Source organism: Wickerhamiella sorbophila (assembly GCF_002251995.1).
Source record: "Wickerhamiella sorbophila strain DS02 chromosome Unknown contig2, whole genome shotgun sequence".
NCBI classification, from domain to species: Eukaryota; Fungi; Ascomycota; class Dipodascomycetes; order Dipodascales; family Trichomonascaceae; genus Wickerhamiella; species Wickerhamiella sorbophila.
This window is the reverse complement of record NW_020194005.1, coordinates 86,102-103,719: the sequence shown is the minus strand read 5'-3', so window position 1 is coordinate 103,719 and position 17,618 is coordinate 86,102. Positions and strand designations below refer to the sequence as shown.

At 47.8% G+C, this 17,618-nt stretch overlaps 9 protein-coding genes across 9 annotated transcripts; 4 read left to right on the top strand and 5 right to left on the bottom strand.

The window, feature by feature from the left end:
• Positions 1–163: 163 nt before the first annotated feature.
• Positions 164–3,022, top strand: B9G98_03311 (Oxysterol-binding C23H4.01c; the record flags this gene model as incomplete). Its single annotated transcript, XM_024809868.1, has 1 exon — positions 164–3,022. One exon carries the CDS (start codon positions 164–166, stop codon positions 3,020–3,022), a length of 2,859 nt encoding a protein of 952 aa, XP_024665636.1.
• An 84-nt stretch (positions 3,023–3,106) lies between these two features.
• Positions 3,107–4,765, bottom strand: B9G98_03310 (General amino acid permease AGP3; the record flags this gene model as incomplete). The annotated part of the gene is made up of 1 exon (XM_024809867.1): positions 3,107–4,765. One exon carries the CDS (start codon positions 4,763–4,765, stop codon positions 3,107–3,109), a length of 1,659 nt encoding a protein of 552 aa, XP_024665635.1.
• Positions 4,766–5,972: 1,207 nt separating this feature from the next.
• B9G98_03309 (hypothetical protein) lies at positions 5,973–8,165 on the top strand (the record flags this gene model as incomplete). Its single annotated transcript, XM_024809866.1, has 1 exon — positions 5,973–8,165. One exon carries the CDS (start codon positions 5,973–5,975, stop codon positions 8,163–8,165), a length of 2,193 nt encoding a protein of 730 aa, XP_024665634.1.
• Positions 8,166–8,180: 15 nt separating this feature from the next.
• Positions 8,181–9,776, bottom strand: B9G98_03308 (hypothetical protein; the record flags this gene model as incomplete). Its single annotated transcript, XM_024809865.1, has 1 exon — positions 8,181–9,776. The coding sequence occupies one exon, from the start codon at positions 9,774–9,776 to the stop codon at positions 8,181–8,183; it is 1,596 nt and encodes a 531-aa protein (XP_024665633.1).
• Positions 9,777–10,536: 760 nt separating this feature from the next.
• Positions 10,537–11,544, top strand: B9G98_03307 (tRNA(Thr) (cytosine(32)-N(3))-methyltransferase; the record flags this gene model as incomplete). Its single annotated transcript, XM_024809864.1, has 1 exon — positions 10,537–11,544. The coding sequence occupies one exon, from the start codon at positions 10,537–10,539 to the stop codon at positions 11,542–11,544; it is 1,008 nt and encodes a 335-aa protein (XP_024665632.1).
• Positions 11,545–11,554: 10 nt separating this feature from the next.
• Positions 11,555–12,982, bottom strand: B9G98_03306 (Folylpolyglutamate synthase; the record flags this gene model as incomplete). The annotated part of the gene is made up of 1 exon (XM_024809863.1): positions 11,555–12,982. One exon carries the CDS (start codon positions 12,980–12,982, stop codon positions 11,555–11,557), a length of 1,428 nt encoding a protein of 475 aa, XP_024665631.1.
• Positions 12,983–12,993: 11 nt separating this feature from the next.
• B9G98_03305 (Autophagy protein 5) lies at positions 12,994–13,800 on the bottom strand (the record flags this gene model as incomplete). The annotated part of the gene is made up of 1 exon (XM_024809862.1): positions 12,994–13,800. One exon carries the CDS (start codon positions 13,798–13,800, stop codon positions 12,994–12,996), a length of 807 nt encoding a protein of 268 aa, XP_024665630.1.
• Positions 13,801–13,968: 168 nt separating this feature from the next.
• B9G98_03304 (hypothetical protein) lies at positions 13,969–15,687 on the top strand (the record flags this gene model as incomplete). Its single annotated transcript, XM_024809861.1, has 1 exon — positions 13,969–15,687. One exon carries the CDS (start codon positions 13,969–13,971, stop codon positions 15,685–15,687), a length of 1,719 nt encoding a protein of 572 aa, XP_024665629.1.
• Positions 15,688–15,785: 98 nt separating this feature from the next.
• Positions 15,786–17,555, bottom strand: B9G98_03303 (hypothetical protein; the record flags this gene model as incomplete). Its single annotated transcript, XM_024809860.1, has 1 exon — positions 15,786–17,555. One exon carries the CDS (start codon positions 17,553–17,555, stop codon positions 15,786–15,788), a length of 1,770 nt encoding a protein of 589 aa, XP_024665628.1.
• Between the last annotated feature and the right edge of the window lie 63 nt (positions 17,556–17,618).

Genomic DNA, 17,618 nt, shown 5'->3' with positions numbered 1-17,618 from the left:
AGCTCCGCTTTGTGCGCTCCAAGTGGGGGAGGTTGGGGTTCGGAGCGGGGGTCGTATAGATTATCCCAGTTTGCGTTTATCCACTTGGCGTTATTATCCCGCACAGCACAACTGGGATAAGCGAAGTAGGCGCAAGGATTATAGCTGGATCGAATTCTTTGCCATGGAAATCATTGAGGTGCAGGCAAAGTCGTTTCTGATCCATTGGCGCGAAGTGCCAGCTGGCTCGGACGTTAAATGGCAAGTTCGTCCGTTGAAAAAGTCGGTCAACTTCGGTCTATATCGCCACAAAATCAGCACGGGGCATATTGAGCACTCGTTATCCAACTCGAACAATACAGTTCCCCTTTCGGAGCGTCTTGCTCGCCAAGGTTTTGAGGCTGTGGCTGAGTTTGAGAGGTTGCCCGGTAACGAAACGACGGTCGGCGGTTGTACAGCTGCCGATGCCGGCATGCTAGCTTTCGTATTTGACAACACATTTTCAAAATCCACGCCCAAAACGATCGAGTTCTGGCTCTCGTGCACAGATGCAAGTGGGAAGGAGGCTCTCACAGAAGTTGCTTCTGATGTTAGTAGTGGTTCTGATGGCTCCACTGCTGCTCTTAGCCAGATTTCTTCGGATCAGTCGACGGAAGGAACCAGAACCGTTAGTATTGCAAGCTCTGTGAGCACCGCCCCCAATGAAGCAAGCTCAAAGACTGCCTCGGCTGCTAAGGATGCAGACAGTGAGGGATCTGGAATCCGTCGCTCACCAGATCGAAGGTACATTACCGGTGTTCTCAACAAAAAGCGTCGTAAGAAGATGCAGGGTTATGCCAAGCGATTTTTCTCTCTAGACACTCGGCTCGGCCAGTTGCACTATTACATCAACCCTGGGTCCTCGTATCTGCGTGGTGTTATGCCAATTCGAATATGCGAACTGCAAACAAATAAGCAGAATCGTGAAATAACCCTCGACTCCGGCTTGGAGAAATGGTCACTCCGCGCCTTGACGACTGCAGATTATGATGCGTGGCTTTCAGCCTTCGAGGAATGCCTTAATCCTACTGTCTCCCACGTTGTTGGCCGCCAGGGCCAAAGTTTAGCTCTATCTACTGCACATTCGCGCCGCAGTTCCGTGTCCATTCACTCTTTGGCTACCGCTTTGAATGGAGAAGACAAGTCCCCAGAAGACACTGATGACACTGCTGCTCCTCAACTCGATGCCGAAACTGTAGCAAACCTTGTGAAACGGCTCGGAGAGGTGGCAGGCACACTGAATGCTGAATCAAGAGCCGCCATATCATCAGTGCTTAAAGACTTTGATGTCATCTTGACACCTCACGGCTATTCAGTGGCATCGCATACTAAGGTAAAGCATAAACGTCCTCATTTGCGTCAAAAGCGACAGCGTGTCCAGAGATTGCTTTTCAATGTCATTCTGGCCATCGTGGTTTGCACACTGGTCGCTACAGCGTTTGGAGTGAGTTTAACGTACATTGTTCTCTCGGTCGTAGTATCGATTCTGGGCGCTGTTGGTGGAACTGCTTTGACATTCCCTAAAATCGAGGATCTACAAGAAACTTACGAGGATATTGTTTCTGGACTACCTGATGATGCTTATGATGAAGTATACTCTAGCGATGGAAACGAGTCTGATTCCGAGGAAGAAGAACAGGATGAAAAGGCTGCTGCCGCCGATGAAGCTGCTGCTCAAGCTGCCGCCGCTGCCAAGGCCCAGTCCCGTGAAAGCACGCCGCCGGTTCCGGCTATCCATGTTCACCCGGACGTCGCTGCTTCGTCGCCACGTCTAGCTGCTGCGGCCGCTTCTGCTGCTTTGTATGGCCATTCTCGCCAGGCTTCTGTCTCACCTATTGAAAAGGTTGAAGAAACTGATAGTGATGCACTACCTCCACTTCCCCATTCTGCGGTGAAGCGTCGCCAGGACATCAAGAGACCCACACATTCTCCACCTTCTTTGTACTCGATGATTCGTCGTTCCGCAGGCAAGGACTTGTCGTCTATGACTGCCCCTGTCACTTCTAATGAACCTATTTCGGTTCTCCAGCGATTGTGCGAACAACTCGAGTATGCTGAACTTCTTGACAAGGCGTCCGAATCTCGTGGTGAACAGCGATTACTGTATGTTGCACTGTTTTCCGTTTCAGCTTTATCAGCTGCTAGAATCAAAGAGCGTTCTCTTAGGAAGCCTTTTAATCCTTTACTGGGAGAGACCTACGAGTGTGTACGTGAGGACAAGGATTTCAGGTTCATCTCTGAAAAAGTCAGTCACCGACCTCCTGTTTTTGCCACTCAGGCTGAGTCCCCCCGCTGGACTATGCATTGGACTTCTCGCCCTCACCAAAAGATTTGGGGCAAATCAGCTGAGATCACTGACAGTGGACCTTGCTTGATTTCCTTTAAGGATGGCGAGGTCGTTAACTTCATGATGCCTGATTGTTTCCTACGCAACCTTATCGCCGGTGAAAAGTATCTGGAACCAGTTGGTACAATCACAATCGAGTCATCTGCAGGTCAGACCATGACCATCCATTTTAAACAGGGTGGTCTGTTCTCTGGCCGTTCCGACGAACTCCAGATTCTCCACGGAGACAAAGTAATCGCAGAAGGCAAGTGGACTGAAAGTGTATCGACGCCTAGCGGCACCACCTTGTGGCACGTTGGAGCTTTAGTCGAGAACGCTAAGCAAAAATACGGTTGGACCAAGTTCACAGTTTCTTTGAACGAAATCACCACGCTCGAAAATGGCATGTTACCCCCCAACGACAGTCGTAACCGACCAGATCAGCGCAATTATGAAGAGGGTAATGTGGACGAGGCTGAAAAACTCAAATTGATGCTTGAGGAGCACCAGCGCCAGCGCCGCAAGAAGTATGAAGAAAGCGGTAAGATCCAAGAGCCGATGTTTTTCACCAAGTCCAAGAACTCTCTTGGTTATTTCCAGCTTAAGGCAGCGGACCGTAACTACTGGAGAATGCGCAAAAACAAAACATGGGAGGGAATTCCCAACTATATGAAGTAGACGTACAAATGAATAGAACTGAAAGCTTGAATGGGTTATAAATTAAAACGAGCTAGAAAATAAAACCAAAAAAGACACTTGATACTAAGAGCCTGACCAAAGCTTCTTCACTCGGTGTTTTAGACCAGCCGGCGGTTTGTCTTCCGGTTCGGCCTCTGTGTCAAGAGTCTGTTCTTCACTAAGCCCATCCAAGTCACGACGACGACCTGTATTCAAATCAATCTCTTCTAGCTGGAACCACTTGAACTGTTTGGTCCACCAAGCAAAGCCCAAATAACCTAGGACTGATACTGGGAGAAGAATGTAGGAGTCGACAAAATTGCCAGCATCGAAAGGAGAGAACACAGACCAGCCTTGAACAAATGCAAGGAAAATATTGACACAGAACCCGAAATATGAGTTGAAAGGATTCAGCCGGAAGCGGTACGGCAGCTCCTCTACGGTGTGCCCCTGCCGGATCCATGCGGATCTGAAGCGAGCCGCTGTGAAAGCAATACCTGCCCACACAATGAACGTTGAAACACCCGAAAGGTTCACAATATAGTTGTAAGCTTCAGCGGCACCTGTGGAAATGTTCATAAGGGAGAGGAAGCCAAACAAGTTTGTGAAAATGATGGCATATACGGGAACACCGCTCTTGGTCGTATACTTGAAAATTTTTGGCGCACAGCCCATGTGGGCAAGATGGAGCACTGTACGTGAACCAATATAAATTGAGGAGTTGATAGCGGACAGACAGGTAACAAGGATGAACGCATTGATTAGGTTGTGACCGCCGGCCCAGCCAGCATGTTGAATAGCACAGGTCATGGGGCTCTGAAGGGCCTTCGTCGCGCCACCCTTGAGCAGAGGATCATCCCAGGGACAAGTCATGCCGAAAGTGATGGCGGAGCCCATATAAACAAAAACGATACGCCATAATACCTGACGGATGGCATTCGGGATAGCCTTGGAGGGATTCCTTGATTCAGTGGCCGTCAAGGCTACAGATTCGACTCCAGCGTAAAAGGTTGAGCAGAAAACAAACACAGTGGCAACACCGCGAAATCCGTTTGAGAATGCTCCCGGATCATTCCAGTAATGGAAGCCAAAGGCTGGATGGCTACTGACCCCACCGGCGGCATAGACAATCGCAAAAATAAAAAAGGCAGCAAGACCCAACAGTTTGATCAAAGCCAGCCAGAACTCACTCTCACCAAATGCCGCCACGCCTAGCATTTGAAAGGCGCCAAACGCGGTCCAGAACAAGAGGAAATAGCCGTAGATGGGAACCTTATCAGACCAGCTGTAGAGCACGGAGGAAATCGCATTGTATTCGTTTGCTAGGACTGCAATCCAGACAATGAAATAATTCCAACCAACAACAAAACCAAAAGCGGGGTTGATGAATCGTGCGCCCAAAGTAATGAACCCACCTCCCGAAGGATAAAGAGTGGTGACTTCGCCCAACGACTGCATTATACTAAAGGCAATAACTCCGATAACGCCAAAGCCGATGATCAGGGACGCAGGCCCTCCATTAGCTAGTGCACGGCCCGCTCCAACTAAAAGCCCGGGCCCGATGATGCCCGCCAAGGCCATCATCGAGATGTGGCGGTTTTTCAGGCCACGCTTCACGCCAGAGTCGGGATCTATATTTCCGCCGACGTTATCTGCGGATAAGTCGTCACTGGCTACTTCCTCCGTAACCAGGTTGTTTGGCTCTTTATCGTTTCCGGTATGGGATTCCTTGAATTCCTGCATTGCATGGGCGCTGTAGCGTGAGAGAAAGTGGGGTTATAAAAACTGTGCTTCAATGTGAATATTCGGCCTTTTTTGCCCGTAAAATAACAGCTCGATTCAAGCTGAGTCCTTTTATAAATTAGACGATTTTCTTTTTTCCGCTTGCATGCCTTTGCAGCCCCTACCCACGTCATTTCACATCCAGTTTCGAGATACAGCAAGGCACTCCTACGCCTGAAGGCCATCTGGGAATTATCTAAGGTCACGTGCCCAGAGGGACTGAGGTTTTTATCGATTAAAACGAGCCAAATCCGGTGGAAATTTGGAGCATATCAGTCGATATTAACAGAATTGACAGATCGCAGTACCAGTCCGTTAAATTTCCGACAACTGGTTCTATCAAAACACGAGCGATGCCTTTACACGTACCCAGTTCGAGGAAGGGTGGAGTGCAGGATGCATGAATCTCGTCCTGGGCGCTACAGTAAAATTTGCACTACTGGGTACTATAGTAAAAAAAAAAAGGGCTCCTGCTAGTCCTTTCCGATCTACGGCTACTTTGGCTCAATGTATTTATCGTATTCTTTCGTTTGCCACCAGAATGTTTTTCTTTTTTTGTATTGATCCTGTGCGTCATCTTTGGGAGCGTGTACGCAATCGGGAATGGCACGAACGAATGCCGAGGCAACTGATCCCGCTCGATAAAAAGTCTTTTTGGTTCGGTTCTAGTAACGGAATCACTCGAATTTACCCAATTCTAGTCAGTCCCGAGTAGAACTCGTCGAATTTCTGATTCGTTCTACTAAATTGTTTTGTCCTTGATCAAGCTTGTCATCGTACGTGTGCCAGCTTCGAAGACTGACCCAACCTAGTTAGGGTTTGGCACGATTCGGGGCTGTGGCTCAATGGTAGAGCTTTTGACTCCAGTTTGCGCTGACATCAAATGGTTGCAGGTTCGATTCCTGTCGGCCTCAATATTTTTTTCCACGACCCCTACCTCATCTATACAAATGATCCGTATTTAGTGATACCTCACTTTGGGTTCGCAAAAATTGTTTTTATTTTCGGTGCCCATGTTCACTGATGCAAATTTCACCTGTCGCGTATAAATTTAGAGCTCTCATAGAGCCTAGATATAACTTTGGCCTTGTCACACTTATTTTCTCCACAAGCATACTTCCATACATACGGCAGGGTTCGGGTATGCAGCGAGTAAACAGCATCCTACATGTCCGTCGAAACCTCTACCCCTACCTACCTCAACAAGCACCGAACTTTTATGGCTGAAGACTTTGACAGTGTATCTGAGCGGCGTGCTTATGCATCTGAGACAGCGTTCCTCAAGGCACGTCGCATAATGGCTAACCTAGCCGACTCCACTGACGCGCTATCGACGTCCGAAGCGCATATGCTGCTCACGGAGCTCTGCGAGCTCTGCCTAGACTCCGATATGGCACTAGCAATGCTGGAGAACGGGTTTTTGGACGAGTGTGTATTACTTTTCCGAGGTAACCCCACCTATACCGTACAGCTGGTCGTAACTACGTTTATTTGCATCTGCCTCCACTGCCGCGTCGGAAGGGCATACTACAGTCGGAACCTCACGCACACCACTAAGTTCCTGGTCGAAATGCTGAAAAACACCCGTGCTATACCGGATAAGCTCAATCGCTACTACGAAAGCTCAAACATTGCCAAAGCGAATGTACTTCCGTTGGCGTTCACTGCTTTTGCTTGGCCACACCTAATTATCCCAGAGTCTCCAGTTACTCCAGATGTACCAAAAGAGTATGAGACCATGGGTCGTCAAATTTTTGAGTCTTCAAAGTCTTACATTGAAGACAATCAAGTTCTCCCTCCGCTGCCTCCTTTCGCGGAATGTGAATATGTGAACGGCACTATAAAAACTTGTGGCGCAATAACCGAAGACTTTACCATCTCGAACCTAGCAGTTCATTGCCTGTTTATGCTATTGGATGCTGGCGAACTTACCCGCTTTGTTTTTAAGCGTCAAGCGCCTTACCTGCATAAAATGCATGCTGTACAATCAGTGTTCGAGCGAAATTCTATGAACCACAAACTTTATTTGATCGAGTTGCTCAACTTGAATCGATTAGTTCAGGATAATGATGCTCTGTCCAGTTTTGAAAATACGCTTTGGAGAGCGTTTCAGCAGTACGCACTTGACCCAGCAAAATGGGCTCTTCAAGGTAAATATGCCCTACAGGCTCTGATTATTCTGGAGAGCAACTGCAAGTCAAGCGTTCTGAAAAGCAAGCGCCATAAAGTCCTTCTTCAAAAGTATCTCTTGGAGCTCGACACCTCGGGCGTGGACGTTCAAGACCCCTGTGTTGCCATGGCTTGGGGGTTGGCCCTGCTTTTAGGCGAGAACTTTGTCTCGAAATCATTTTTGGGTTTGCTGATTTCCAAGATGATCAAAGGTTTCCAAAACAGTCGACCTTATAACCCCCATCATGCCTATATTTGCTGGGTTGTGGGGGCATTTTTCCTCCAGGGTTATCTGGAGATCCCCGCAGTGGTTTTACGTCGAATGATTGACTGTATTGAACAGTTTGGTGCAGTTGGAACCAAGTTGGAAATGATGGCTAAAGAGCTTGAGAAGAAGTTGCCTGAGCAGAGATACTGTAAATCTGGTCAGAAACGAGCCTCGGAAGGTTTCAACCCCCCTGCCAAACATATAAAACGGGCGCCGAAGTTTGCGCACGTAGTAGGCCCCAGTTCAACCTTCTTTTGGGGGCTTGCATCCCAGCTTTATCTGTCGAGAATTCACACCGTTTGTGAAGACACAGTTTCGCCATGGAACATTGTGCCAGAGTACATCGTCACAGAACAGCAACTGTACCCGGATACTCCTTCTAGCCCCAAGGTGAAACCTACCGAAGCCATAATGCCGCCGAATCCAGTGGAAGAGCTCAGCCCACCGTCCTTGCCACCTATCCCTGAAACCACATTGATTGCCCCCAAAACGCCGCAGTTCTCTTCCGAAGCTACAGTTGATTGGACACCCCAATCGGTTAGAGGGTTTGGCGAATCCAGACACCCCACGTCGATTCCGCCCCCATTGCGGTTGAATAGTGGTATAACTGAGCCAAAGATTGAAGAAGAGGTGTCAGATTTGTCGCACGCGATGCCGACATTCACCGCTATGTTTGGGCTTCAGGAAAGCGCTTCGTCACTCGGTTGCCAATCTACGGCCAATGTTTCGGGAAAACTTCTTCCTCCTGCCGAGATTTCGCAATGCTTCTTGCAAGACTCTGCAGTTCTATTTTCTGTATCGCCAGCCAAGTTTCAGACATTTAACCCTTCCTTGGAAAGCGACTCTCGGGTGGAGCCTACCTCAGCGTTTTTGAGGGTTCCATTTACACCAGTATCTGCTTCGTTGGGGCCTGCGATGCACTGAAAGCTGTGGTTTCCTTTAGTTGCGGCTTGAAAAGCGCTTTTTGATCGGTAAGTGGTTGATCGTGGCAGTTTTCGATGCTAGGGGCTTGGAACGGTGACCTGGGTCATAATGCCGAACGCGGCGTTTATAAGAATCCCACAAGAATCCCGAATCCACCAACGCTTGGGCATGATCTGGGTTCTTGAAAGGAACAATTGCAGTATAAACGCCATTGCGGCGCCCTACCGCTAAAGGTGTTGATGCAGTTGGGAATTTGTAGCCATCATCCAGTTCCTTTTTGAGGAGTTTTGGTGTAATATGGTCAGGCAAACCGGTGATAACCACTTTGACCCACTTTGTTAAGTCGAGAATTGTGCCTAGTTTCTCAAGCGTTTTGGTGTCTAACATTGTATCTTTATCCAGGTACAATTTCCAGAACCTATGGGCCAGCAATTCCACTGAACGGACGGTGCTAGGTGGGAACACCTTCGCGGCGGCGCTCAGCATCTGTTTGGGTGTCTTATTTTGCAGTGAGATGTTTGGTCGTATGACAACAAACGGGTATGCGCTGTCGTCTTCTCGTGCTTGGAGTCCGTCGGGTGAGAGATGGTCGAATGTGAGCTCTTCACTAGGCATATGAACTCTGTCATTACCCAAATATCGGCGCCGACTGTGGAACTGGGTCCAGTCCAGGTTCTCGATTCTTTTTGAGTTTTCGCGTTTGTGATCTGCGCAATCAGTCTGATCCTCGTCCGATTCGACATCCATCCCTGCATCCTCATCTTCAGTCAACCCGATAGTGGACTCTTCGTCAGAGTCACCTTGATCGGAGGGGCAGCTAGACTGACTGGGCTCACTGAGATAATGTGTGTCGTCAGCCTCTTCATAGGCGCTCCATTCGCTTTCTCGTCCGCTACAAAGCGCATCAATGGGTTGCTTTGGTTCGCTTGGTGCATGCCTTACGTGCTCGATGGCTTTCTGATCCGCCCTGACTAGCGCTCTTTGCTGGAATTTGGGAGGAATCCTTGATATTTGCGTATCGTTATCAGGGAAAAAGTCAGGGTCATTTATTGCGGCTAGATCGAAATTTCCTGGCTGTCGTTGACCCAACCGGTTACGAAGAACTTCCACTTCTCGCTTGAGCTCGGCATTCTCGGCCAACAAGATTCTATTTTTGAGGGCCAATTCCTTATTTTCATGGGCCAGTCGTGTGTCTGTACCGCTCAAGTTAAGTGGGCTTTGGTTGTGTTTGCCTTGCTTGGTTTTCATGCGATACAGATCAAGTGAAATTGCACTTATGAGATGAGTGGTCGTTGCCTTGTATTCTCTTAGCTCGGACTTGAGCTCATCAAGCTCAATTTCCAAATTTGAAGAGGTTTTGGGTCTACTGGTTTGCCAAATATTTGGCAAGCCATGGGGATTGGACATGCTGGGCGGCGTGGAATATCCCGGCGCATATGTTACACGGGCACCTATTTGGTGTCCATTTTTTTGGTCCACATCATTCGTGCGTCCCAAAGATAACTTGGGTGAGAAATTCATCTTGTTTTCTTGGAAAACTTTTGCGTAAGGCGTTTCTACAGTACCTGTTTCACCGCCGCCGACTAAATTTTGAGAGACCATCTGGTCCATTTTTTTGAGCTAGAGTTGGAAACTTTGGAAAGAAAGAAAACCAGAAATATCGGAAAGTGTCTCGCTGAGATAGCTTGACAATTATATTTCCCTGTCAATTCCAAAATGTATCTCTTTCTGGCAGAATTTTTTGTGCGTGGGGTAAATCGCACCTCGTTAGTAATTTTTGTTTGAATAATTTTTGTTTCAATTGAACATTCACAATAGTCCCAAGGTTAATACTCGGTTTGAGATCAGCTTGATGCTCAATTTCCAAGCACGAGCCTAGTTCTGCGATTGGCGAGTTTCGATTCTGAACTCGAAGCTATAAATTCACACAAACCTTTTTTGTTAAGAGATGGGGCTGTGGCTCAATGGTAGAGCTTTTGACTCCAGTTTGCGCTGCCATCAAATGGTTGCAGGTTCGATTCCTGTCGGCCTCATTTCCTTTTTTCCCCTTCAAGACTCAAATGCTGAATCAGTTGAGACACCTGGAATAATACGAGCATCCGTTTTTACAAACTTCTAGCACTACTAAATACAGACTACGAAACTCACGGCTCCGTATAAAGTAGCTCTTATATGTGAAACACAGAATTTTTGTCAGAAATGGGGCTGTGGCTCAATGGTAGAGCTTTTGACTCCAGTTTGTGCTGTCATCAAATGGTTGCAGGTTCGATTCCTGTCGGCCTCATTTTCTTTTTTGTCCCCCCGTTTCCTGACCTAATTAATATTTTTCTCATCGTTGAAAAATTATTGTCAGCTTCATTTTGCTTGGAATATGCAATCACAAGATGATTTGGACTGGGTATCTCAGCATACACCGGCACCTGACGGTAATCAGGATAATGTTATAAAAGAACCAAGCCTTGAGCCAGAATCCAAGGAACCTTCAAGAGTTGAAAGAGGTGACCGTCCTTATGAGTTTGGAAAACGTTTTTTGACTGACGAGGAGGATGTTTGGAAATTCAATGCCTGGGACCACGTTGAGTGGGGGCCTGACCAAAAAGAAGAAGCCGAAAGACAGTTAGCAGCCCAGGCCCAGACACCGGTGAATGAGTTTGACAAGAAACTGTACCTGGCCAACCCGGCAAGATACTGGGATCTATTTTACCGCAATAACAAGGAGAAATTCTTCAAGGATAGAAAGTGGCTTAGGGTGGAGTTTCCTGCGCTGTATGAGGCATGCAAAAAAGACGCTGGTGCTGTCTCAATCCTGGAGGTGGGCTGTGGAGCCGGGAACACTATGTTCCCAGTTTTGCAGGAGAACGAGAACCCCGAACTCCGGATTAGCGGCGTTGACTTCTCACCACGAGCGGTCGAGATTGTGAAAACGAGCCCTAGCTTCGACCCAAAGTTTGCTCACGCTGCCGTGTGGGATCTGGCCGATCCGGAGGGTAATCTACCAGAGGGAATTGAGCCACATTCGGTGGATATTATTGTGATGATTTTTGTCTTCAGTGCGCTTGCTCCGGACCAATGGCCCCAAGCAGTGTCCAATCTACAAAAGATCTTGAAGCCCGGCGGGCGCATTCTGTTCCGCGATTATGGTCGATACGATCTGACACAGATTCGCTTCAAAAAGGGCCGTCTCTTGGACGAAAACTTCTATATACGTGGCGATGGCACACGGGTGTACTTTTTCACCGAAGAAGAGCTTGTGGAAATCTTTGGAACTGCATTTACGCCCGTTAAAATTGCTACAGATCGAAGACTTATCGTCAACCGGCAGCGTAAGATTAAAATGTACAGAGTTTGGTTGCAGGCTGAGTTTTCTAATTCCAAGTAGATGGATCTATTTAATCGATAACAGCAAGCAAACCACCAACCATCAGAAGACTACCAGTCACAAACACTTGTTTATCTGGGATTAGACCGATCATATTATTAGCTTCTTCTAGGCTGGCACAAATTCGAGTTTCACACTCTGGGTCAAGTTTTGACCAGGTTTTGGCAAGGTCCTTCTGGATAACAAGCTTATCAATGGCTTCTTTCGACACGTTGTGGGAGACCATGTCTGCTTGGAACCCGGACGCCCAGGTTTGGTTTGTGGAAAAAATCGCAGTAGATGCCGTGACGCCAAGAGATTTGAGACTGCCATAAAGACCGGCCAGCAGTTCTCCTGCATTATCTCGTTTTTGTTGATTGAAAAGCAAGACAACCGGCTTTTTTGGATCGTAGGCAGATGCGAACCACTTGGCGGCCTCCACTAAGCTTTCGACTGTGTGGGCACCATCGATGTACCACCGGGCATTGTTTTTTTCCAAAATCTGACAGCGGCCGGCCCAAGCCGCCTTTTCAAGGCCGAGAACAAAATCTTGAGGCAGTTTCTCCGGCAAGTCCATGCCCAGTCTGGTGGCTACTAAATGAGCAGCAATGGTAGCATTTTTCCGTTGGAACTCACCAGCCAGCCCTAATTTGAGTGTCTTGATTTCAGGATGAATAGGCACAGCCTGAAGGTGTGCCCCCTTCTCGGCCGCACGTTCTTCTAAAACTTTCAAAGCTGAAGCAGGCTGGTCGTCGATTGTAAATACATTGGCATCCTTTTTGAAAATGCCCGCCTTGTTCCATGCAATCTCTTCAATGGTGTTTCCCAAAACATTCACATGGTCAATCCCTAAGGAAGTCACAGCACAAGCGGTCGGATGAACAAAGACGTTTGTAGAGTCGTATTCACCGCCAATGCCAACCTCATATATAGCAGATTCGACTCCTTCCTGCATAAAGGCGTGGAAGGAAACTAGTGTCAGATAGCGAAAGTAGTTGGGCTTGACGCCTGGTCCCATTCGACGGAAGCGATTTGGGTCCGACTCGGTGTTTTCGATTCGATCGTACACCTGGAAAAAGTACTTGGCGAATTTGTCGGCGTCAATGGGTTTACCGTCGATCATTATGCGCTCTCGAACGCTTTTCAAATGAGGCGAAGTGTACAGGCCGATTTTACCGAAATTCGACCTTCCTGCTGCCCTGCTTTGCAGCAGAATGCTCTGAACAAAAGCACATGTAGAGCCTTTACCCTTTGTGCCAGTTACGTGTAGAACGTTCATCTTATCAAACTCCTTGGGCTCGTACCCCACACGCCTGATCCATTCTATCATCTCAGGAACAAGGTCTTCATCTCGTGTGGGCTCACCTTGTGCTTTGATTTGTTCAATAACCGCAAAATTGGTCTGGAGCCGGTTCAGAGCCTCGATGGCCGCGTTATAATCCCTGACTGCGGCGACCATTCTATTCATGATTAAGCAGTGTGCGTTGAGAGGGTTATATGCAAGAACCCATCCACGCACATGGTGGTTTTGTATAGCTCAATGATCGGGGCCCACAAATCAATAGGCACACCATGGACGAGCGGGACGAGCTCAGAACATGATCTTGCGGATGGGAAGAGTTCTGGCAGCAATAGATTGAGAACAGCTCCGAGGGACCGCTCTTCGCCGTCAGACTCAAAGGGTCTCATTGATTTGCGAAGTGGAGCCATTTTGAGTGGTTCATAGATCCGTATTGGTATATTCAGCGGCTGTGGCCGAAGCAGCGGGTCCGCGATCGCCCAAAAATCGCGATGCGATGCAGAGGGGTCTGTAGCAGCAACAAATAGAGCATGAGACTTGTCGCGAGCAAGATTCATAATGGCATTGGCATTTCCGTCGCGAGTGTAGCACGCCTCTTTAAACTGGTTCCGCCAAAAGTCGGTTAGAATGTCGTTGGAGATGGGTAGGATGGTCTCTGGGTAGCCGGAATGACGTATTCTGATATTCCACACTGGCTCACCCGCCGCCAACGTATCGTACAGAACTCCAACTGGTCTTGACCATTGCAATGGCATGTCGCCGTGCGAATACCACCACTCGTCGTCGCTGGCGTCCTCAATCGCGAGATAGCGTTTAAAATAGGCCACAATCTTAGGCGTATAGCATGGTAAAAACAAATTACGTCTAGCCATCAATAAATAAGTGTACTCATCGTACGTCTCAGGTGCCCTAATGGAAACTTGGATAGGAATCGAACTCCGCCATGTCTCCTCGCGTACCCTGTCCTGCGTAGTCATGAATGCAGGCTCCATGCATGTTGGCGCCTTCAAGTGGAGGATGCGGCATTAGTGCTTTTGAACAAAACTCGGCCACGAGCAGATCCAAACCAAAATTGAGTTCGCGGCCAACCCTATACTGCAGTTGGACCAGCCGCCCGCTCTGATCCCGCGTCTTTGTTTAGAAATATGGGCCCAGAAGCCCGTGCCCTGCCTTATCCGCTAAGTAATCGGGCCCGGATTTCCAAGTTTCTTCAAATGGCGAATTGGCAACAGCCAGGTTTCTCCAATGAAGCTTTAAACAAAATGTACTCGGAGGTTCAGCAAGAGCTTTCCCAAACGGGGCCGCCCAAGCGGGTTGGAAACTATGAAATCATGAGGAAGGTCGGAGAGGGGGCCTACTCCAAAGTGTACCTGGCGCTTCATGTTATCACTCGACACCAAGTGGTTTTGAAGGACACCATCAAAGACCAGGTGAATTTGGCAGGTGAGATTGTGCATTTACGCACGTTTCGGCACCCGCACATTGCCAGGCTGTACGAGATCATTGTGCAGAGCGACCGTGTTTGGCTGGTCATGGAGTACTGCGCGGGTGAGGAGTTGTACTTGAACCTGGCACGCCATGGCCCCTTCAACATCGTTGTCGCCAGAAGGATGTTTACACAGCTAGTCGGCGCTGTAGCCTATGCCCATATGCAGCAGTGTGCCCACAGAGATCTGAAGCTGGAGAATGTTTTGCTGGACAACGAGCTGAATATCAAGCTGGGCGACTTTGGGTTCACCAGAAGCTATCAATCAAAGAGCATGCTTGATACTGTCTGCGGCACAGAACCGTATATGGCGCCAGAACTGCTCCTCCAAAAACGGTATAATCCCGAGGCGGCCGACGTTTGGTCTTTGGGGATTATTTTCTATGCTATTTTATTTGGTAAACTGCCGTTCGATGAAGACAATGCTGCAGAAACCCGCAACCGCATCATAAACTGCGAGCCCGATATGTCGGGTCCTGCTCCTGATGATCTCAAAGATCTAATAAAGAAAATGCTCTGCAAAGATTCTCGCCAACGCCCTCGATGTGCTGACTTACTTCGAAGTGAGTGCTTTGGTGCCGATGGTGAAATTCAAATGAATCTGTTGTCTAGGCCCGCTCCTCAGCCTTTTCAAAGCCGCCAGGAACGTGAGATTTTGAAGGCAATGCGGGCTCTCGGAATGGATTTATCAGTTGTCGCCGAATCAATCAATCAGATGAAATGCGATCCAATTCATGGCATATTTTACACGGCTCTCGACAAAGCAATGCTGGGCGAGTCGCGACTGACTCGTCGGCATTCAGAGTCTTCATCATTGCGACATGTGGCTCGGGCCGCCAGGGCTATACTTCCTCGTCGCTCTTCAGAGAGAGAAAGGGAACCCTCAATTGTTCAAGCCCAACCAGATCTTTCTGCTCGTCCCCGTCTGGACACAGCGGTTAGTGCCCCCCAATCACAACGAGAAGTCGAACCGCAACGAGAGTCTGAGTCCGCAAAAGGTCGTTTGCGCCGATTGCTTCACTCAATGATTCCTCGGGGTGAAAACAGGTACCTCAATGTTCCTGCTCTGGCTGCTCACCAGGAAGTCTCGCCCGCCAGTTCCCAACCTTCTGAAACCCAGACTCCTTTGCAGTCAGAAGTATCAGTTTTGGTGACTGAAACTCTTCCTGGCGGACGGGGGCGAGCTATGTCTCAAATGTCTCAACTGTCTGCTTTATCTGCTTTATCTAGTACGTCCAAAGACACGTTGGACCAGCTGAATTTCAGAACGAGCTCAATCCCCCACGAGTCTGAAAAGTATGTCGCTCGTCTCTCCCCAGTTCCTAATAAGCTCAAGCGCCGATTGTTTCCTCAGGTGGAACCTCTAAAAGAAGAGTAAGTACATCCTTCTTTTATTATTTTTATTATTATTATAGTGTTATTTATATTTATTCAGCGCCCTCTGCCATTGTTTTTGTAGTAGAAATAAATAGTAATTTACTGCAGTGCTACAAGGATGCCCGTAACTAGAAGCGTCGCTACAACTTTTAAGGTGGCCTGAACAAGTCCAATACTTTCGATTAGTGCCAAAGGAAGGAATCTTATAACAGATTGAGAGAACGGAACGTTCTTAGTTTCATTAGCTTGAGTTTTTGTCGGTATGGAAGGCAAACTCTTGAGAGGAGCATCACGCAGAGCATGCACCCTTTGCGAGTATGGCATTATAGTCATTGTAGAAATTTCTGATGCCACGGACTCCTTCTCAACTGGATTTGACAACAACCCATTAACCAGCTCTAATGAACTAGCACATGCCAAGGGTTCTTGGCAAACTAAAAGCTGTTGATCACCTCGATACATTGACATGAAGGCTGGAACAAAGTTGGGTAACGCTATTGCGATTAAAATCAGAAAAATTTGTTTGAATGCCTTGTATATCGGTTTGTACTCAACATGGAAACTCGACTTCGCCAAAAATATAGGTGTTTTTCCCGGTGATAAAGTTGGTACTTCCACGAGTTGAGAAATCTCATTTGAACAAGTATTGTCAGGTACTTCGAACTGCCATGCGACTGTAACACCCGTAACATCTCTACTTTTTTCCATATTGCTGAAGTGGACCGAATCTTTCAACAAGGTATCCATACCCAACAGCAGGTGAGGCGCGAGGATAGTTAGATCCTGGTAATTTGGTTCGTCAGTTTTGTTGGTTAGCTCCTGAAACTTTGATTCTTCAGCTTTGGTTGGTTCCTGGTAATTGGATTCTTCAGCTTTGATGGTTAGCTCCTGGTAATTTGGTTCCTCAACTTTGTTGGTTAGCTCATGAAAGTTTGATTCTTCAGCTTTGGTTAATTGCTGGTCATTGGATTCGTCAGATTTGTTGGTTGGCTCCTTATAATTTGATTCTTCAGCTTCCTTGGTCGTTAGACTATGATCATTTGGCTCCTCGCTGGTAGCTACACCCTGTTCCTTTGTTTCCTTCACTTGTTTGTTAACAATATCACCACAATTTGGTTTTTCCACCTTTTTTGTATGTCTGAGGGCAATATCTCTGCTCAAAACTTCACCTTTACTTTCTTTTGGCACTGGTTTTACAGCACTGGCTGCCGAATGTGGCACTACCACTTCGGTCGAGACCCTTCTAGCTGAGATCTTGTTTATTGTACCACTAATGGGCTTGTACTTTACGCGAATAGGGGTCGCATTGACTTCGATACATGTAGGCTTTGGAGGAGGGCCAGGTGTAAACGCAGGGTGGAAAGCGTAAGGCGGGAGTTCGCGCGGATAGGGTGGAAGCTGCAATTTGAACTCATTTGGAATAGGTGTTACACGTCGATCACAGGCGGGCAGGATGGTACGCTTTGGTAGAATTGGCATCGCTGGAAGTAACGGAAGGTCAGTGGTAGGAGAATCGTTCTCAGCCAAGTCAAGCGCAAAGCCGGACGGACGGTTAGGGCGCATAGGGGGGATTAGTTTGCGAAAGAAAAACCGTGGATTGTATTTAAGTTTTTCTTGGTTGAAAATAGGTGAGTCCAGAATGAGAGTGGCTGGACGATTGGGGCGTCTTGGTGGAGTTAGTCTTCGAATGAAAATAGGATGTTTTGAGACCAAGCGCCTGGAGCTGTATTTGATAGGTTCGATAGAATTGATTTGTTGTTGTCTGTAAAAGCGACCATTAACCTTGACAAATCCTTTGAGCCATCGTAAAAACCTGACCCCTTCAATATGCTCGTTTCGAGAAACGGCTGAAGTGCCAGCCGAGCGCATAGGATGTGATAGCCCGCTGATATCTTTCGGATTGGTCGTAGTCTATATCTTCGAGAAGGTGCC